The sequence below is a fragment of the Arachis ipaensis genome, chromosome B1, assembly GCF_059453495.1.
Source record: "Arachis ipaensis isolate K30076 ecotype BB chromosome B1, ASM5945349v1, whole genome shotgun sequence".
Classification (NCBI taxonomy): domain Eukaryota; kingdom Viridiplantae; phylum Streptophyta; class Magnoliopsida; order Fabales; family Fabaceae; genus Arachis; species Arachis ipaensis.
Genome location: NC_142436.1, coordinates 146,664,421 through 146,686,883, shown reverse-complemented (window position 1 = coordinate 146,686,883; position 22,463 = coordinate 146,664,421). Strand labels below are relative to the sequence as shown.

General features: G+C 40.2%; 1 protein-coding gene across 1 annotated transcript; it reads left to right on the top strand.

Annotated features, from left to right (window-relative positions):
* The first annotated feature begins 5,912 nt into the window (after positions 1 to 5,912).
* Positions 5,913 to 7,633, top strand: LOC148578786 (cell wall / vacuolar inhibitor of fructosidase 1-like). Its single transcript, XM_088503201.1, has 2 exons — positions 5,913 to 5,964; positions 7,158 to 7,633. The coding sequence occupies exons 1-2, from the start codon at positions 5,913 to 5,915 to the stop codon at positions 7,631 to 7,633; spliced, it is 528 nt and encodes a 175-aa protein (XP_088359327.1).
* Positions 7,634 to 22,463: the final 14,830 nt, after the last annotated feature.

Sequence of the window (22,463 nt, the reverse complement as noted above, 5' to 3'; positions counted from 1 at the left end):
GATTGTTGATCGAGAGTTCTATCTTTTGTTGATGGTTTCTGCTAATCTTCACGACGAGTTCTATCTCTTCAGTTTAGAATGTTGCTCGAAACTTCACGGTTTGTGTTTTCTTCGAAGCAGAAGAGGAAGAGTGCGCCATAAACGAGCGCTTTTTGCAAAGCATAACCGTTGAGTTACGTGCGTGGCATTGACGCTCCATTCAAAGGGAGTGAGTGCGCGTGTATTGTTTATGGGCTGGGCCAACTTGTAACACTTGTAGGCCTTTTTTGCTCGTATGTGTATTGTTATAATTGATTTATGATTTAGTGTGATATACATTAATTAATCCAATTAGTTGTATAATTTATTTGTTATAACTGATTTATTTTAGTTTATTAATGCACGTGTATATTAATTAATGATAAATTGATATTGATATCAATAATTAATTTCTATAATTAATTTTGTGCTACTAGAAGTTATAGAATTTTTTATTTTAATAAATAAATTAATTATAATAATTATTTAAATAAATAATTTTATAAATATTTATCGAAATAAATATCCCTTTCTTATCTCGTTTATTCTGTAAATTCGTTTACTCTATAAACGAGATAATTTTGCACGTATCTCGTTTACAGTGTAAACGAGATACATGTATTTATAAATATAAAAATATATTTTCTGAAAATAATAAAAAATATTAATAAATTTAAAAAATAAAAAACTCGTACGATGTTCAAGTTTCATTATGAGAATAAATACGGTAACTATGCCCATCACTCCTAATAATCGAAGGATGGGAAGCGTGTGAAGTTGATGGATAAATAAAATAGAGAAAGAATGGGGAGATAACCGTTTTAATTGTGTTAGGGAGATAAATAAAATAAAGGAAGAGTGGAAAATAACCGTTTATCAATTGTTAGGAGAGGTTTGCCAATTGTTAGGAGAGGTAACGTTTCAATTCTCTTCTCATTTTTTTTTTATTTATCGTGCATCAACTTCATACTTCCCATCTTTTAAATATATTCTCATGCAACAAAAAAATTTTTAATATATTTCAAATTTTTATGTACTCTTATGCAACAAACAAAATTTAAAATATATATAATTTGAATTTAAAAATTAATACTCAAGCGAGTACATACAAAATTTAAAAATTTTGTCGGTTAGAAACAATAGTATTAATAGTGGGTTAGTTAGAAAAAGGTAATCGTATTAATAATCGGCAGTTTAATGATGCACTTATGTGCTTTCATGTAAACGTGTTGACGTGTTTATTTTCAAACTATCTTCTCTATCATTTAAAATGGACGGTTTTTCTTTTCTATTATGTAAAATCGTCCATCTTCTTTATTATTTGAAACGTTTCATTTTTAAGAGTTCTGTGCAATTAATTTAAATCATTAATATATTTTATTATTTTTAAAAATTATATTTAATTATTTATAAATACATATATCTCGTTTACAGTGTAAACGATATAGTGTAAAAGAGATAAACCAAAATTGAAAAACTACACATATGTCGTTTACAATGTAAATGAGATAAGAGGGAGGTATTTATTTCGGTAAATATTTTTTAAATTACTATTTCAGTAAATATTTATCTCGTTTATTGCACGTGTGCATTAATTAGTGATAAATTGATATTGATATTAATAATTAATTTTTATAATTAATTTTATGCTTGTTAGAAACAAGAGACTGAGAGAGTAATCTGAAAGGTGTATTATTGAGTTGTGATCAAAAGTACAATATACAAGAGGTATTTATAGGTGCTAAATGAATCAGAGTAATAAAGGCATAGAATCCTATAATTAATATACAGATATACTACATAAATATAGACGATTCTAATTGATCCTAATTGATGCTAATGATTATCTAACATCCCCCCTCAAACTCAAGTGGGAGCTAAGGATACCAACTTGAGTTTGGATAACAAAGTCCGAAAACGAGTCGGGTGATGAGCTTTCGTGAAGATATCAGCAGTCTGATCTAGTGTTCCAACAGCAATGAGACGAATAGCATCAATAAGGATACGTTGCCGAACAAAGTGACAATCAAGCTCAATGTGTTTGGTGCGTTCATGAAAGACATCATTATGGGCGATCTGAATAGCACTGCGATTATCACAAAAAACATCAGTAGGGGACGACTGAGGAGCACCCAAATCTTCGAGAAGCCAACGAACCGAGACAACTTCAGCAGTGGTGTCAGCGAGGGCACGGTACTCAGCTTCTGTGCTTGAGCGAGCAGTGAACGTTTGCTTCTTAGCACGCCAAGAAATGAGAGCGTTGCCAAGAAACAAACAGTAACCAGTAGTAGAACGACGATCAGTGGGATCACCAGCCCAATCAGCATCGGAGTAAGCCTGAAGAGATAAAGAGGAATGGGCAGAAAAATAAAGACCATGAAAGAGAGTGCCTTTGATGTAGCAAAGAATGCGTAGAACTGCCGCATAGTGAGTAGTACGAGGAGCTGACAAGAACTGGCTAAGTACATGAACCGGATAGGCGATGTCTGGACGGGTGACAGTCAAGTAGACCAGACCGCCAACTATCTGTCGATAGAGAGTCGAATTATCCAAAACAGTGCCATCCATAGGGGTAAATCGAACATTAGGCTCAAGAGGAGTAGACTCAGTGCGACTATCTGTAATCCCAGCACGAGCAAGAAGATCTGAAGCATACTTAGCCTGAGAGAGATAGATGCCATCATCGGTGGAGATGACCTCGAGACCAAGAAAATAGCTGAGAGAACCAAGATCTTTCATCTCAAAGGTACGGTGAAGTGAGGCCTTGAGAGCAGAGATACCATCAACATCATCCCCAGTGATTATCATGTCATCAACATACAAAAGTAGAAGAACAACTCCACGTTCGCTTTTACGAATGAAGAGTGCATTCTCATGAGGGCTAGAAGTAAAACCAAGACTGCATATGGTAGTGCTGAACTTGTCAAACCATTCACGAGGAGCTTGCTTAAGTCCATAAAGTGCCTTGCGAAGGAGACAAACCTTATCAGAAGGACAAGGATATCCCGGAGGTGGTTTCATATAGACTGTCTTTTTCAAATCCCCATTAAGAAATGCATTTTTCACATCCATCTGACTGAGAGACCATTTTTTAACCGCGGCAATGGCAAGAAGAGCTCGAACAGATGTAAGGCGAGCGACAGGGGCAAAAGTCTCTTCATAATCAATACCATACTCTTGCGTACAACCTTGAGCAACCAAGCGGGCCTTATAACGGTCAATAGAGCCATCAGAGCGAGTCTTGATCTTGTATACCCATCTACTGCCCACAACTTCCTGATCAGAAGGAGGATCAACCAGATCCCAAGTGTGTGCTTTTTCAAGTGCCTGTAATTCTTCTTGCATTGCTTGTTGCCAATTTGGATTTGAGGAGGCTTCTCTGAATGTCTTAGGTTCATGTTGATGAAGAATAGTAGAAAAGCAATGGTAATCAAGAAGATGAGGAGGTGGATTCCTTACCCTAGAAGAACGAGCGGGAGGAGGAGGCATGACGGTAGGAGCAGGATCATCGTCCGGTCTGGAATCATCAGGAGATGGAGAAGGCAGAGGAACAGGAGGCTGTGGAGGGTCACTCGAGATAGAACCTGTAGAATCATCACTAGGAAAAAGATCAACATTGGGGTTAGTAAACAAAGGTGACTGAGTAGTAGGAATCGACTCAAAGGATGAGAATCGAGAAAACATGTGGTGCTCCCAAAAGACAACATGACGAGATATACGAATACGGTTAGAAAGAGGATCCCAACAACGATAACCCTTGTGTTCAGTGCCATAACCAAGAAAACAACACATACGAGCCCGAGGTTCAAGTTTACTATGTTCATGAGGCTGAAGAAGAACAAAACATACACAACCAAAAACTCGAAGAGAACTGTAATCTGGGGGGGGTATGATAAAGACGCTCAAAGGGAGTAACATTACCAAGAACAGAAGAAGGGAGTCTATTGATAACATGAACAGCAGTAAGAACAGCTTCACCCCAAGTATGCTCAGGACACGAAGAGGAAAGGAGCATTGCACGGACGGAGTCAAGAATGTGACGGTGTTTGCGTTCAGCTCTACCATTTTGTTGAGACGTACCAGGACAAGAAAACTCAGACAGAGTACCCTGTTCTGCAAGAAAGGCTAAGAGTTTGGAATCACGGTATTCCATAGCATTATCACGTCGGAAAACCTTAATGGCCTTGGAAAACTGAGTTTTAATCATAGTAGCAAAATTGATATAGATCTGAGGTAACTCATGGCGATTAGTCATCAAATAAACCCAAGTAAAACGGGAATAATCATCAATGAAAACAACAAAGTATCGAGCTCCGCCTATAGAGGCAGTGGGAGCGGGGCCCCAAACATCAGAGTGAATGAGATCAAAAGGAGAGCAAGCAAGAGATGAATTATTGTGAAAAGATAAAGCAGGTTGTTTGGCAGTTTGGCAAGAAATGCAGTCAAAAGATTCATTCGGAACCTGACCTAAAACACCCTGAGATACAAGAGGACGCAGTTTTCCTAAGGAGGTGTGGGCAAGACGTTGATGCCATAAGTGAAGGGTAGAGGGAGAAGAAGCAGCACAGAGATTTGGTATAGGAGGAATATAAAGACTTTCGAGTTCAAACAACCTTCCGACCTTACGTCCAGTCCCGATGATCTGTCCCGTCCGAGGATCCTGTACACGACAACCAGAAACAGAAAAGGTGACGTCAAAACCCAGATCAACAAGTTGACCAACAGAAATAAGATTGAAGTTTAATTTGGGAATGTAGTAAGTATCAGGAAGATTAAGAGATGACTGAGATATAGAACCCTTGTGTGTTGCATGCAAGAGGGAGCCATTTGCAGTATTGACAGAAGGTCCATTTGTAGTTGCAGACATGGATGAGAAAATATTACGCAATGGAGACATGTGATTAAAGCAACCCGAGTCAAAGTACCATTTAGAAGTACCTGGAGGGCTCGATAAAGCAGCAGGGGTATTACCAGAAACAGAGAGAAGACGCTGTAGAAGAGATGCAATATCAGATAGAGAGACAGTGGTAGGTTCAGTAGTAGCAGCAATAGCAGAAGCAGGCGCAAGACGTGGTGGACGAGTAGGACAGGTAGTAAGCAAATGTTCCGAGAGCTTGCAATAACGGCAGAACAACTGTGAACAATGGTAGCTAATATGCCCTTTCTGGTGGCATGTGCGACATTCAACAGAGGGACAGCTGGAGAACGGGTGCCCGAAACGGTTACAGTTGCGACAGAAGGCCCCCTTTATGTCTGTGGCAGCAAAAACATCTGACTTTTCCATAAAAGTAGTCATAGAGAACAAGGAGAGGAGAGAAAAACTGCAATTTCGGAGCAGAAAATGAGGAAACGGATGGCAAAATCGGAAAGAGCTCACCAAAAAACCTTAGGGAGGGTCCCACTTGTCGGCCACGTCAGCGCCACGTCAGCAGCCACGTCAGCGCCACGTCAGGGCAACGGAGACACGTGGCAGCCCGTGAGAGGTTGAGGAGGACGAGCTGGCGTCGAGGTGGCGGCCGGGTCAGCGCGCGGGCCGGGTCGGGTCAGGAGCGGGTCGCATGGAAGGCTGGTGGCGTGACACGTGGCGGCTTCAGGATCGTGGGATCAACAGCAAGATCCAACGGCTACTGAAGCATCTCGGGGGAGGATCAATGGAGGTGGACAGCGATCTTTCAGCGGCGCGTGGCGGCGCGTCCGGGGGCGTCTGGCGGCGATCTTGACGGCATTGGAAAGCTGATGACGAGAGGATCACAACGGTGCCGGAGGTGACGAACCAAAGCGTCGGAAACAGGTCGAAAAAGGTGAGCAAAGAGGCACGGGTGGTAGCTAGAAGGAAGAGCAACCTGGTCGTGGCAGCGTATTTAGGCGGCGCGTGGAGGCGCGTCTGACGGCGGATGGCGGTGGTTCTGGTTGCGTTGGAATCACGGAGACAAGACGAACAAGATGGTTATGGGGGTGACGAACCAAAGCGTCGAAAAGAGAACGAAAAAGGAGGCCAAAGAACACTACCGGAAAGGAAAAACAATGGGGCTATGAACTAATATTCATTGAAAAAAAAAAAGGGACCTAAGCTCTTGATACCATGTTAGAAACAAGAGACTGAGAGAGTAATCTGAAAGGTGTATTATTGAGTTGTGATCAAAAGTACAATATACAAGAGGTATTTATAGGTGCTAAATGAATCAGAGTAATAAAGGCATAGAATCCTATAATTAATATACAGATATACTACATAAATATAGACGATACTAATTGATCCTAATTGATGCTAATGATTCTCTAACAATGCTACTAAAAGTTATATATAGTGTTTCTTTTGTAGTTCATAACTCATAAGTCTAAGTTTGAGAGCCAAAATGTTTTGTTTAATTTTTTAATTTGTTATTTTTCGTTGACTACTTTGTATAATTTATTTTTTATAATTGATTTATTTTTTTTATTTGTTATAAATAATTGATTGATATAAATTATATTAAATTATATAATAATTTAATATCTAATCAAATCAATTAATTAGTTGATATAATTAATTCATTTTAAAGAATTATATTTAATAAGTTAAAAAAAATAAATCAGTAAATACTCTAAAAAATATGTCACACCAATTCCATCATTAAGTGCAGAAATCCAATTTTCATATAATATAATAGATATAGTAGATAATAAATATAATAGATGATTTACAAAAATACTATTTGAATATCAAAATTAGTCTGTCACTAATATATTTATGTATAAATACATGTATTATTCAGTTTATTTTTATTATATATTTATATTTTAACATATATTTATACTAATAAATAATTTTAGTGACTGATTTTAATAAATTTTTAACATAATTGAAGTATTTATATATGTGAAAGAATAAAATTAATTATGTTTCCAAAACCGATAGTTTCTATCTGTGATTAAAATTAAATTTCAGAACATAAATATTTACTGACTAAAATTAAATGTATAAAATTAAATCATCAATCCAAAGTTTTCAAAGACCAACGAAATGATCTCTCTCACCATTAAATTTCCTCACTTATAAATATAACCACTTTCATCATGGTGGCTTATACTAAATTATTATTCTCTGTAATTAAACATGAAGCATTTTTCTCTAAATACATTATTGTGCACAATTGCAGTGGCTTCAATTGCAATAGCACAAGGTGAAAGCGATGACAAACTCATAACAGAAACATGCACCAAGACACCATACCCTGCTCAATGTGTTAGTTATATAAAAGCTAATTATAAAAGCAATGATGTTAAGGGTGTTGCAGGTCTTGGAATAATCATGGCACAAGGTTTCCAACTCAAAGCAGAAGCTCCCAAAGACATTCTCTTCAAAATGATTTCGGCGGGAAAGAGACCAGACATTCGATTTGAGATGATAGCTTGTCTTGGAAATTACAATTATCTTATCGATACTACTATGCCTGAAGCCATTGATGCTTTCAAACTTGGGAAACCCCGTTTAGCTGAAGCTTATGCTAACACTGCTGCAATTGGGGTTAGTAATTGTGAGAAAAGATTCAATGGCAAATCGCCAATCACCAATGAGAACAATATTACTCATGAAATTGCTCTCATCCTCCTAGCTATTGCTAAACAATTATAGAATATATAGTTCAATTATCAAATAATGAATTTAATATTTATGTACTTTCATCAATAAAAATAGTTAATTTTTAAATTTATCATCTTAATAATGATTTAAATATCTAATTAAATATCGTATAGGGGTGGCAATGGGGCGGGTTTTTGCTCTACCCGACCCCGTCCCGCCCGACAAAAAACCCGCATGAAACCCGCCCCGTCCTATCCGCAAGTAGTAAAATGTTAAACCTTAACCCGCTCCTGCGGGTACCCGCCCCGCCCCTATAATTATTAAATCCAACAAAAAAAATAAAATTTTAAAAATTATATAACCACCATTTACATACATAACATAAATTAAAGTAAAAATTTATATATGATATAATATTATTAATCATTTACTAATTATTTTATATATGTTACATATATATATATATATATATATATATATATATATATATATATTATATACTGGGTGGGTAGGGGCGGGTTTACCCTAAACCCGACCCCGCCCCGCCCCACTCCGCCCAAGAACTCGTCCCGTTAAAACCCGCTCCGGTGCGGAGGCGGGTAATTACCCGCCTCGAGCGGATAGAGGCGGGGTGGGTACCCGTAGGTTTATTATCCAAACAATATTTATTTTATCAAAATCAATTTTAATAAAAAGTTATCAAACATAAATTATATTAACACAAATTTACTTTTACCCAAAATCGATTCTATAAAATTACTTTTATTCAAACTTCAATTCAAACACGTTAATAAATTTCGAAGCATCGGTAATATGCGCAGGTTTTTATTTTTTTGTTTAGCTATTAGTAAGTTTTGGCATCACATAAGCGTTATTGGACAATGCTGCTAACCAACGGTTTAGTTGTCCGTAAATTTTCTTCATTGAAAATTTAGAAATTAATTTACGGACGACTTAACGATAATGTTAATAAATTAATTTTTATTTAAAATAAATTTAATTATTAATTACTTCCATTGGTACACTGTAAAAATAATTTTTTAAAATAAAATAAATGTTATGACTTGCTAACGGTTTAACCGTTGATAACATGGATTAAATTATTTAAATTAATCTTTTATTTATCGACAGCAAAATCGTGGGTAAATTCACAAAGTAAAATTTTCAATTTTTGTCTTTTATATTTACTCACGACTAAGCCATTGACAAAATCAAATAAATAGAATGATGTATTTCATTGTCGTTGATAACAAATTGTAAAAACCATCGATAAGCGGTGCGTCTGAATTTAGTAAGGAAGGAAGAGGGAACAAAGAAAGAAGAGAAGAAATCAAATGAGAAAAAAAGAGCGCAGAGAGGTGGTGATGCTGACAATAACGACAACAGAAGAGGAAAACGAAGAAAAAAGTGGAGGAGGAGAAGAAAAAATACAGTAGGAGTACAAGTAAAAAGAAGAAGAAGCGTGTACGAAGAAGAAAAAGCGCGCGCACAATAACTGATTGGCTTTTGTGTAAAATGATTTATAAAAATATTATTTATATATACCAAAATCAGCAACTAAAATCAGTAATCAATATATTTATATATAAATACATGTGTTGTTTAGTTTATTTCAATGTGTATTTATATTCCAAAATGTATTTTATACTGTGGCTAATTTTAGTGGCTGACTTTAGTGTATAACTAACATGGTTGAATTATTTATATATGTGAAAGAAAAAAAGTAAGAGAAACTCTTCGAGACATCAATTTTTGGGGAAAGTACATAAACAAATGAAATGTCATTCAAATATACATAATTTTTCTAAAAGAAGAAATGTTACATGCATGTCTTGATTGATATTTATATATAAATCCAATTTATTACATTCGATTTAGTCATGTTAGTGGTAAATAATCGAATCAATAAGATTCTAATTAGTATGTGTATATGAAAATCAAAATAACAAGCTTCAATTTAGTATGGTTTCAAATTCGGAATGATCTACCCATAGTAAATCGAAACAAGGAACTTCGATTTAGGTCCCTAGTAAATCGAATTGATTGAATTCAATTTATAAGGAACATGCACTGTTAGTAAATTGAATGCATTAGGTTTGATTTAATATATATATATATATATATATATATATATATAATTCGAATTCACTTGTTTCGAATTGCATTTCACTATCTCCCCACCCCCAAAACACACCATCCAGAGAAAAGTTAGGCAACAAAACCACAAGATTGAAATTGTGAAAATGAAAGACCATCGGAATTGTATCTATCGGTATTGCCCATATTGCTGGTAGCATCCATGAAGAGGTTAGTGAATTATATTTATTTTCCTAAAGATAGACCATAATTGTTAGTGATATTAAGTCGCTTAGAATTTGATTAGAAGCATTATTAGAAATTTTAAACTATAAATGGTAGTTAGAGTAGTGATTTAGTAGTTTGTTAGAAAACTACAAATGCAAGTTAGAAGAGTGATAAATAACTGTTAGTTAGAGTAGTGATTAGAGATTCTGTTAAAATTTGTAAGTTTTAAATGTTAGCAGTTTAACTAGGTTATAAGTTTTGTTAGAGTTTAATTTAATTTAATTTAATTTAAGTTTTAAATGTTAGATTAACTAAACACTAGAAGTTTAGTAATGTTCGGTAGCTCGGCTCTTGAATGGGTCGGATGTGCCAGATGCCTGGAAGTGGTAGGGAACTAGATTCGGTTAGCCTTCGCGCGTCAGGGTCTCCCGAGCCAATTCGAGGCGCGAGGTCCCGCCGAGCTGACGGCTTGTAATGAGAGGGGCACCTGCAAAAGGACTCCGACGCTCAAGACAATGTCCATTCAAAGGCGGCAAATAGGATAAAGGATAGGTGTCGTACCTCTGGGGAGGAGTAGGGCCCTCCCGTTATATAATCTGTACTAGGGCGGGTCCCACATGGGCAGACCCGCCTTTCAGGAAACTTTCTTCCCAGTTGTCAGGTGCCTCGTGGGAGGGGAGGTGACATTTGGGTCGCCTCTCAGTTCGGGTTGCGTGATGCCGTCGAGTCGGCCGGCTACTCGGATTCGGGCATTGGGCCAGCTGGGCCGGGCCGGAACAGTGCCCCCAACGCGCCAGCTATGGTCGTGCGTGCGGTTGTTAGCGCGTTCCATTCTACTTTCTCTTAGGTTGGGTCCCCGTAGAGTCGGCCGCTCGTGATAGGGGTGTGCCCCCTACGCGCAAGTGGGTTTCGTCTGTTCCTAGAGAACGTCTTCGTCGTCTCGTTCTTCGTGCCTGGCATTTAATGCCATTATGACTGATTTGAAAACCTGGGTGAAAAGTCCATTCTGTCCCTACCTTTTGCGCTACTCAGTGTCAGTTATTCTTCAGTTTTCATTTTCCTTCCTTCACTTTCGCGTTCCATCTTCCCATTTCCAAATCATTCTTGCGTTACTCCTTCTCACCTTTCTTTTCAAATTTTCTGGATTCTATTGCTTTGGTCCGCTTCCAATTCAGGTGCATTTCTTTGGAGTTTTCCATCCTTCTTTGATAACTATCTTTCTAGTAAGTATTTTTTCTTTAATTGCAAATGGATGGGTGTTGCTGTTGCTACCGTTACTGTTGCTTGCCATTTTCCTTTCTGCTGTGGCTTGTTTTTATGCAGTTCACGATAGGTAGTTGTTAGAGGGGGTACCATTTTAGGTGCATCGTTTGTTTTTGGTTTGTCGTACATTAGATTGCCATTAGAATCTTGTCCAGTAGGCTATAGCGCTAATAGGCCATAGTGATAGTTTTTGCTTCTTCCGGGTTTCTAACCTATTGGGCTTATTAACTAAGTGGTGCCCCCATTGTAGATATGGCACAACGCCCCGTTGCAAGAGCTCCTGTGGACTGATATGCCTGGGTCACGTCTGACGTGAAAGATACCCCTTCGTGAATAACTCTGGAGGAGCTCACGGAGTTCCGTCAATCCGACCAACTCTGCGGGGGAGGTCCAGAGGAGGATCGCTACGACGTTTGTTCCTACGGACCGGGAACGGATATGCCACCTTAACTTAAACACCCCTCGAGTTGCTGACTGGATATGGATGTACAAGGCGATGTTTACCAGCCTGGGTGTTCGCATCCCCTTTTCCCCTTCCAGATGGGGCTTCTAAACCGGTGTGACATGGTGCCATCGCAGCTGCATCCGAATAGTTGGGCCTCCATCCGAAGCTTCGAGATGGTCTGTGAGTATCTAGAGCTACCGGTCTCGGTAGAAGTGTTTTTATGGTTTTTTGCATTGACGAATCCATCCAAAGAAGGGAGATATAAATAGGGATATATGTCGTTTTGGGGGGCCCAAGGTAGACGGATCTTCGGGTTGTTCGAAGATTCCTTTCATGGTTTTAAAGAAAAATATTTCAAGGTTCGGCATGCCGAAGGTCAGCATCCCTTCTGGTTGACTTTGGAGGGGGATCACCACATCCCGACCTATTGGAGCTTCGGGGCCGGGGCCAATGCGTCCACGAAAGTGACTTACAAGGGTTTGACCCAACAAAATAAAAATATTGCCGACATGTTGTTGGCTATCTTTGACAAAAACAATGTCAACCCTCACCTTCTAATGGGTGATCGTGAGATGGGTAGGGCTTATATAGTTAGGTTACTGTGTAGTCATTACTATAGATTCTTCTTGCGTTAGTTATTTTTCTGCTTCAATTTGTAACTCCTTTGTCTTTTCTATTTCAGTGTCCATGGCTGCCGAGCAGGTTGGACTTGAGAACTTGATGGCCCAGTTTCTTCCTGGGCAAAGTGATGACAGCTCTGCCATCCAAGCTGCCGATGCGCCGTCCTCTCCTAATGCTGAGGTTCAGTCGGCTCCTCCTCCAGGACCTGTTGGCCCTAATGTTGTCGTAGCTCCTAGCAGCAGCGTGATCCCACCTTCCGAAGAGGAGCCCGTCGATGGGCCCAGCGCTCCCGACCTGACCATCGTCGAGAACCCCCGAAAGAGGAAATCGACCTCCGCCCCTAAAGGGGCGCTTAAGTTGATGGAGAAAAACTTTGACGCTGGGGGGTTTATCGACTCGCAACTCATGCCAGGCACCGACGAGTTCTTCCATGGGAGAGATCTAGCTGCTCAAGCCAGGTGGATCTACCGGTGTATGCTCAGAGCTGCGACCATTGCGAGGAGGGCGGAGCCCGTCCTGTCCCAGGCTGGGGTGCTGGATGGGAAGTACCGCTTGTCTCTTCAAGAGGTTACCAACTTGAAAGCTAAGGTGGAGGTCTTGAAGGTGAAGTTGGTTCATACTGAGGAGAAGTTAAAAACTTCCGATGCGACTGTGGCCCCTCTTACCGACCGTGAGATGACCCTGGAGAGCCAGCTCAACTCTTCCTGTTCCGAGGATTACCTGAAACTGTAGGTCGATCTTGGACGAGATCTCTTTTACTGGTCGGAGCTGTTGTGTCCGATTTTATGATGGTGGTCGGAACCGCCGCGTCCGACCTGTTGGGCTTAGTGGTGGTGCTGATCCTTCGCCACCGGAGGGTGGTGGTACCTGCAAGGGACTCCGATACTTAAGTTAGCAAGGGTATTAAGCAGGTTTTTAGTAGAATCAGAGTATGAGTTATACCTGGGTGCTCCAGTGTATTTATAATGGTGTGGAGTGACCTTTCTGGAGATAAGATAGTTATCTTATCTTATCTTTGAGTGAAGTCATCTTTATCTTCTTAGGGGGACCGCCTTATCTTTCTAGGCTTTGGCTGCCTTTAGATTGGGTTGTGTTCCTTTGTTTGGGCTCTTTTTGGGCTTCTCCTGGTGATTTGGCCGAACTCTTTAAGAAGAGGTCGGGTAATCCTGACCTGAAGAGGTCGGTCGACTGGTCGTCAATTAGCCCGGGTCATACAGCTCGACCCAGGGCATGAACAGTGCCCCTGCTTGAGTGCGGTATTTCCTTTTAAGGTCAAGTCCTTTAGACTTCGATCCTTTTTGGAGAAGCTGAACTCGAGCATTGTCGATCCCGTTTTGTAGAGCTTCCATCTGAATGCGGAGCGTTTTTCTCACTCCTTTAACTGCATCGTGCGTTTGCGTTTTTCCTAGGGAACATGCGAGGGCCTTTAAGGACTCATTAATTCCCTTTTGCCATTTCCTTCTTCCCTCTTTCTCATTTCATTTTTGAATTTTCATAAAGTGCCGTCCCTTTAGTTCTTTCTTTCATTCTCTGCGCTTCTTCCCTTCTCTTGCTCCCAAGTTTTCACGTCTTCGTGCTCTCTTTGCTTTCGGAGGTGATTGTCAGCGTGGTCTCGTCAAGTCTTCACTACTTTCTTTACAGGTTGGTCCTTTTCTTCATTTTTCTTTTTTCTGTGCCATTTTTTCATGCTTGGATTTGAAAAAGTTTTGATCTTTGTTTGATTTCTTTGTTGGGAAGTTTGAGTCTTTCTCTGGTTTTGTTGCATCTGGTCATCGCTGTGATGTGTGCTGAGAGCTTCTTCGATTTGTATGAACCTTTTCGCGTTTCCTGGTTGCTGATGCTTCTAGGGTTTTGAATGTTGTTTATTGTTTCTGATTGTGTCCTCCGTTTTGAAGCTTTGAACTATTTGATTCTGAAAATGGTTGCGTCTTTGATGATTTCCATTTGGCATGTTTGATGTTTCTTTGCTGATAGATTGTAAAAGGATGGCGATTTTTGATGACTTTTTGATTCGTGACTTTCTTTTTGGAGTGTCGCTTGTTGAAAGAGGGTTGTTTTCTTGTTGAGAGATGTCGATGCATAGACCTGTAGATTTCCTGAGTCCTTATTCTGTTACTGCCTCCAAAGGATGCCCCTGGACCTTGGTGTAAGTCCTGGGGTCTCCTTTTGCTGTTGTATGCTTTAGTCTGAGTTGTATCCATATTTGTCTGAGCTGATATCTTGATTTGCTCGAGCTATTTTGGTTAGTAACCCATTTTTCTTTTTCTTGCTGTAGGACTAGTCGACCCATGTCTTCTCGCAAAAATATTGTCGAGACATCCTCCAAAGTCCCCGAGGGCATGTCTGACTGGCTGGACTCCCTCGTCCTAATGTGCATTTCAGTGGTTAATTCTGAATACTGCGTGGAGCTTAGAAAGCATCACCAGATCTGTAGTAGTAGGGATCAGGAGAAGAATTACGAGTTGGTAGCACCTGACCCTGACGAGAGGGTTTGCTTTCCTTCTCTGACCCAGGGGGAACGTCCCTTCTTTTTTGCTTATGACTACTTCTTTAGCCAAATGAACATTACCCTTCCTTTTACCCCTTTCGAGACTGATTTGTTGTGGTCATGTAATGTAGCTCCGTCCCAGCTCTATCCGAACTCCTGGGGCTTTATTAAGATCTTTCAATTGCTGTGCCAAGAATTGGATGTCAAGCCTTCTCAGACTCTCTTTCTTTACCTCTTTGTTTTGACCAAACCTGAGACTTCCAAAAAGAAAGCTTCTTGGATTTCTTTCCGGTCTGTCCAAGGAAAGAAAGTGTTTTCTATGTATGACGAGTCCTTTAGGGACTTTAAGAACTAATTTTTTAAGGTCCGAGCTGTTGAGGGAGCTCGACCATTTTTCCTAGAGCCGAATAATGAACTTGCCTTCCTCTTATGTTGGAAGGATCTTCTCAGGTCCCTCCTAAAAAGCCGACCTTGAGCACTTCTGGGCCAAGGAGGGTGATTCCTACTCCTTAGGTCCGTTTGGTTGATCCTCCCCAAACTTCTGCTGCTACCTCTTCTCCCACTACCGGCCCTCCTCCAAAAAGACAGAGGACTGTTGAGCCTTTTAATTTGGACGCCCCTGATTTTGATGTTGTGGGGTTTGTCGATCATCAAATTGCTCCTTATGGTGTTGTTCCTACTGATGATGTATCCATTCTTCGTCATCTGAACTTCATTACCCGAAGCAGTATTAAGATGGCACACTTGGGAGCAGCCTTATTCCGAACTGCCCAAGATTTTCCGGTTCATGCGACAAAGGCTTTTATGGAGGAGGCCAAGTCGGAATTTGACAGGATCAAGAGGTTGAAGGAGGAACTTGAGGTGAAGGTGGCAAAGCTGGAAAAAGAGTTGGAAGGTGAGAAGACTCGGGCTACTGCCGGGTGGCTTCTGCAAATATGGCTGAGGAGATGGCGCAGCAGCATAAGGATAGCTATGTCTGGACTTATGGTGAGATGATAGAGCTCAGGGAGAGGTTGAAATCTGCTCAAGCTGATTATGCCGAGTTCTAGGGCCATCTTGTGGGTAGTGTGACTTCTGCCTATGAGAATTTTGAAGGATCAGGTCTGAGTTCTTGCTCCCAATCTCGACCTGTCTCTCTTCAGTTTGGAAAATATTGTGGAAAATGGAAAGATCGTCGCTGCCCCGGATGAAGATGACGATGATGTAGATCCACCTCCTGTGCCATCCACCAAAGCTTCTGTTGCACCGACTTCCCCAGCTCCTGCATCTGAGGTCGGCCGTCCCGAGTCTGATCCTGATGTTCAGATTCTGACTCGGCCGGATGCAACAGTTGATGCTGTCCCTCTTACGACTCGTCCTCCTTCACCCCAAGATGCCGCCACTGGGGAGTCTTTGAATCCTTTGTAGTTTTTGTTTTGCTTTGGTATCTCATGGCCCGACTTTATGGGTCTTTGAAATTCTGGATTTTTTGTAATTAGTAGTTCTTTTTTACTTTGACATTTTAGTTGCCTTTGTTAGCAACTTTCTTTAGAAAAACAAATGCTTTTGAACTCTTGAGGTCAACTCTCGGGTGGCCTTCTGAGTTTTTATTATAGTAGCTTTGTTTCTTCTTGTCGTGTTTGTTTGCAATCTTTTGGAACTTCCAGGAATCTTAAGAGTGTTGGTGCTTTTGTTGTCCGACCTCTTTTTTTTATTGCCTTTGTGTTTGTTTATTTCCTGCTTTAGTCGAAGTGACCTTTTGAGGCTAGCCTTGTTCGACTATTCTTTTTAGTATTCTCATAGAATACTTGTGAATTGATTTTGGTGAGGTCGTGGCTTTATTTGGGTCGAGCTGTGTCCCTTCTAGCGCATGCCTTCTGTTGGTCGGCTTCTTTCGTTAAATCTTTCGAGTTGTTTCTAGTAATCCATTTTTAGTTGGACCTCGCCAGGTCTCTTTTTATGGATTTACTTTTTATTAACTCTGTCGCTTTTGATTGGCTTGGGCCGACTTCCTCATGTCGGTCCCTTCTTAGTTATTTCTAGTAATCCACTTTTGATAAGGGTTGATCAGGCCTCTTTCTGTGGATTACTTTTTATAACTTTGTTGCTTTGATCAGTCGGGTCCGACTTCTTCATGTCGGTCCGTCCCAAGTTATTTTTAGCAATCCATTTTTTCTCAGACCTCGTCAGGCCTCTTTCTATGGATCACTTTTTTTTATAACTTTTTGTCGCTTTGGTCGATTGGTCCAACTTTTTCATGTCGGTCTGTCTCAAGTTATTTCTAGTAATCTGTTTTTTAGTTAGGGCTGGCCAGGCCTCAGCTTATGGATTACTTTTTATAACTTTGTCAATTTTGTTGCGATCGGACGGTGAATTTGATCTTCACCTTGTCGACCTGTAGCTTTGTCTTTGATCGAGCAGTAAATTTGGTTCTCACTTTTTGCCGATCTTTGTCGAAATTCGGATGATGAATTCGATTTTCATCGTGCTCGGACGGTGAATTTGTTTTCACCTTGCCAACCTGTAGGGAGTCTTTGTAGAAGAAATCTGAAAAGTTTTATTCAAATAGAAAGTGGACATACAGGAGAAATATATATATGTGGGATTTTACCCCCTTAAGTTAGGAAGTTTTGTAGATCTTGGCTTGGTGCCTCGTTAAAAAACCTTTTCAGAAAAAAGAGTGCACCTTCGGTTAACCAATGTGTCCGGTTTAGTTCCTTGACGACGGCCATATTTCAGGAAGGTGAGTGGTAGTGTGTTAAACCGGTGAGGTGACCGGTGCCTTACCCTTCTTTCTCATCCTGAAAATACAAACAAAAAGATTTTGAGACCGTAGGGCAACATAAAGTAAAAATCATTGAAGAAGCACTTATAGGATTAGAAGAAGCTTATATAAGTGGTGTGAGTTACAAAAAATATGGTGTATATATTCCAATTATATGCGCGGTTGGAATACACACACCGGCCGGACATCGCGGCAATCACACCCTTAAGGCAATTCACAACTCGAAGCTTCACAATTTTGTGCTTAAGTTGCAATTAGAAAACAAGGAAATGGAAGCAACTTCAAGCAAGCACCAAAAGGAATTAGCAATTGTCCATTCTCAAGAAGTGGTAATCACACACACAATGGTCATAAATTGAGTGCAAAAGATGTTTGATCAAGACATCAACTAAAGTTGAACCAATGGATAGAGATTACCGAATCAAAAAATTTGCAGATAAACAATGACAAATGAATTCATATAACACAATGCATTTGTAACCTAGAATTGCACATGAATAACAATGAAATTCATTGGTGAGTTTACTTAACAACCATCAAAAGTCATAATAGAAGTTGCACACTTCATACAATATGCCTAACAAGAGATAAATTGAACACATATGATGGCCAAGTCATATGAATCAAATAAAGTATTCATTGAGGCATTTTGTCGAACATGTGGTATGCAAGGTGCAAGTTCATGACAATTAAGCTCGAATTAGCTCATAAGCAAGCCCAACAATCAAACAACAACACTTTGCAAATCAAAGAAACAAGAAAGAAGGCAAGTAATTAAATCTAAGCAACCTAAAAGAAATAAAAGTAATTGCAAAACATATAAACATATAGAAAAAGGAAAAACAAGAACCTGAGGTATAAGGGATGAAACAACAAGAATGAGGGAGGAACAATGGCACTTCTTATAGCCATTGCGAAAATTTGATAGTGAGGGTTTTGTGGTGAAACCCAAATTGCATATGGATTAGGAACTCGGTCATCCAAAAGTGGAATTGGCGTTGTAAGTATAGTCCTAACCCGGCAATTGGGACCTCAAATCAAATTGGGTATTCACAAGATATGTCACAAGCAAAACCAAATTTAAAACCGACAGTATTTAGCTCCCGAGTCGTCTCCCTAGGAGCACTTTAGAACAATGAATGTGCAACTCCGGTTGTGGTGATCAATGGGTTGTAAATGAAGAAATAAACATATAAAGCAATAAAAGAACATGCAAAATTGTAATGATTGAACTAATTAAGAAATTAAAGAACCAACTATGTAATATGAACAAGTAAAGTATAAAGGAGATCAACATGTAAAGGTATGAAAGATTAAAGCATCAAAAAGAGTCTTGGCTTGGAGTGAGCTAAAGGCTCTTTCCTTGTTAGAACCACAACTATAACAATTATGATGGATTAGTCTCATTTGATCAACCCTCATATCGGAAGATAAGTTAAATGAGCATAAGTGTCCTTAACTCACAAATCCTAAGTTGCTTGCTAATTGCCTTAGCAACAACTTAGCATTAGTGGGAACAAGAACAATTAACAATCCAAGAATTAAAACTAAATGTTGGACATCCCAACTCTAGAAACCCAATTGCTCACTTTACCCAAGCCAAGAACCAAAAATTTAGCCTAAAACCATGTTTGACATTTTGTCAAACACTTGGTGGGCAAAAAGCTTGAACATGAGGAAAATGAGTAAAGACTTGAAACTAAAAGCAACAATCAACCTCAATCAACAAGATCAACACCAGAAAGCATGAAATTAACATCAAATATCAAATTCATCAACATGAAATTGAAATTGCAAGAGAGAAGCAAAATTGAACTATAACTTGAATTAGAAGAAAAGATAATGACAATGTAACTATAAAGAGTAATAACAAGAGAATACTTATAATGAGAGTTAGGAAAATCCAAGATCAAAAATGGAAATGGAACTTGAATATAAAACCCTAATGTAAACCCTAATGGAGTTGATGAAAAACTTAGAGAAAAACTAAAACTAAAGCTTCCTATACTACTCCTAAAATTATCCTAAATGATCTCCTCCCTATGCCTTCATTCTCCTCTCCAATATGAGCTAGAAGACTTCAGGAATGGGCCTCCAAAACCCTCAAATCGTGAGGCACGTGCTATTTTAATGAAGTCATGTACGGACACCTGTGCGGACGCACGAGAAGGTGTGCGCACGCACACTACGCGATGCTTGGCTGGACGCGCGATGCACTCGATGAAATCCATGACGCTCTGCTTGGGTGGCTGTGCGTACGCACAGGTAGCTGTGCGCACGCACACGTCTCTGAGCTCATCCCCTTCGTTTTCTCTTGCTTCCTCCACTTTGAATGCTCTTCTTCTATTTCCTCCAATCCATTCCTACCTTATACACCTGAAAGCACTCACCAACAACATCAAGGCATCGAATGGAAAGCAAATGGAATAAAATAGATTCAATTAGGTATAAAAGAGCATATTTTCATGATCAAGCACAAATTGGGAAGAGAGATCAAAAGCATGCTATTCAAGGGAATAAGTGTGAGTTTATGTGATGAAAATCCATTCAATTCTAACAAAAAATCATCATCAAATATGAGTTCATCAATCCTTTATTACTTCCTAACTATCATACCTTCTTGGGTTGCAGGCGTGCCATGACCTTGGTAGCTCTCGCCCTTCGAGTTTGGACACCCTGTAGTAGCCTTTTCCCAATACCTTTGTGACTCGGTAGGGTCCTTTCCAGTTATCCGCTAGTTTTCCCTCTCCAGATCGACTTGTTCCGATATCATTTCGGATTAGGATGAGGTTATTGTTGGCAAAACTTCGATGTACTACCTTTTGATTGTACCTTGAGGTCGTTCGACGTTTTAACGCATCCTCCCTGATCCGAGCTCTTTCCCGTATTTCTGGAAGTAAGTCGAGCTCTTCCTTTTGAAGTTGGGGGTTGGCCTCTTCACTGTAGAAGATCGTTCTGGGGGACCCTTCTTCGACTTCCAGTGGGATCATTGCCTCCATTCTATAAGCTAGTCAGAAGAGTGATTCCCTCGTCGTGGAGTGTGGAGTTGTCCGATATGCCCATATGACTTGTGGGAGTTCTTCAGTCCAGGCTCCCTTTGCATCCTGTAATATCCGTTTTAGCCCGGCTAATATGACTTTATTGGCGGCTTCTGCTTGTCCATTAGCCTGGGTGTTCTACGAAAGTGAATTGGTGCTTTATTTTCAAGTCGGCCACCAATTTTCTAAAGCATGCGTCTGTGAATTGAGTGCCATTGTCTGTGGTAATAGAGTAAGGAACCCCAAACCTTGTGACAATGTTTCTATATAGGAATTTTCGACTTCTTTGAGCAGTGGCGTTAGCTAGGGGCTCTGCCTCAATCCACTTTGTGAAATAGTCTACCCCTACGATGAGGAACTTGACCTGTCCTGATCCTTGAGGGAAGGGCCCAAGGAGGTCGAGTCCCCATTTTGCAAATGGCCAGGGTGAGGTTACGCTGATGAGTTCTCTGGTGGGGCGATGTGGAAATTAGCATGTTTCTGATATGGTGGACATGTCTTTACGAACTCTGTTGCTTCCTTTTACAAAGTTGGCCAATAGAATCCAGCTCGGAGTACTTTTTTGGTGAGAGCTCGTGCTCCGAGATGGTTGCCAAAGATGCCACTGTGTACTTTTTCTAAAACTTCTTTTGTGTTGGAAGTCGGCACACATTTTAACAGTGGTGTTGAAATCCCTCTCTTGTATAGAGTATTGTTTATGATGGTGTAGTATTGTGCCTCCCGTTTTAACCTCTTCGCCTCCTTCTTATCTGTAGGGAGTGTTTCTGTTTTGAGGTAGTTAATTATGGGAGTCATCCATCCTTGATCTAGACCTGTTATGGCTAGGACATTTTCTTCTTCCGAGATTAACGGGTTCTGCAGTATTTCCTGGATGAGGCTTCTATTATTGCCCCCTGGTTTGGTGCTGGCTAGTTTTGAGAGTGCATCAGCTCGAGCATTCTGTTCCCGAGGTATATGGTGGACCTCATATTTCCCGAGTTGTCCAAGCTGTTCCCTGGTTTTGTCCAAGTACTTTTTCATGGTGGGATCCTTGGCTTGGTAGCTCCCTGCTATTTGTGAGGTGACTACTTGTGAGTCACTGAAGATGATAAGCTTTTGAGCTCCAACCTCCTTAGCCAGCTTCAAACCAGCTAATAGTGCCTCATATTCGGCCTGGTTATTTGAAGCAGGAAACTCGAATTTGAGGGAAAGTTCGATTTGAGTTTCCTGATCGCTTTCTATTATCACGCCTGTGCCACTTCCAGTTTTGTTTGAAGAGCTGTCTACGTAGAGATTCTATTCTGTTGGAGTTTCCGAAGTGTCAGTGTACTCAGCAATGAAGTCGGCCAAATATTGGGACTTGATGGCCGTTCGAGTTTCGTATTAAAGATCGAACTCAGATAGCTCGACTGCCCATTATAGAATTCTTTCTGCTAAGTCTGTCTTCTGGAAAATGCCTTTCATGGGCTGATTAGTCCGAACCTTGATGGTGTGAGCCTGAAAGTAAGGGCGAAGTCATCGGGAAGTTAGTATGAGGGCATAGGCGAACTTCTCTATCTTTTGATAGTTCAGTTTTGCCCCTTGTAAAGCTTTGCTGATGAAGTAGATGGGTTGTTGTCCATTCCCGTCTTCTCTGACTAATGTTGAGGCTACTGCCCGATTTCCTACTGCGAGGTATAATACAAGTGGTTCTCCTTCCCGTGGCCGAGTTAGAATAGGTGGCTGTCCCAGGAACCGTTTGAAATCCTGGAAAGGGCCTGCTCGCACTCCGTTGTCCATTCAAACATCTTTCCCTTCTTTAAAGTGGCGTAGAAGGGGAGAGATCTTATGGCCGATCCGGCTAGAAATCTGGACAAGGCTGCCAGTCTTCCGTTGAGTTGTTGTACCTCTTTGATGCAGGTCGGACTTTTCATGTCGAGTATTGCCTGACATTTATCCAGGTTTACCTCAATTCCTCTTTGTGTGAGCATGAAGCCCAA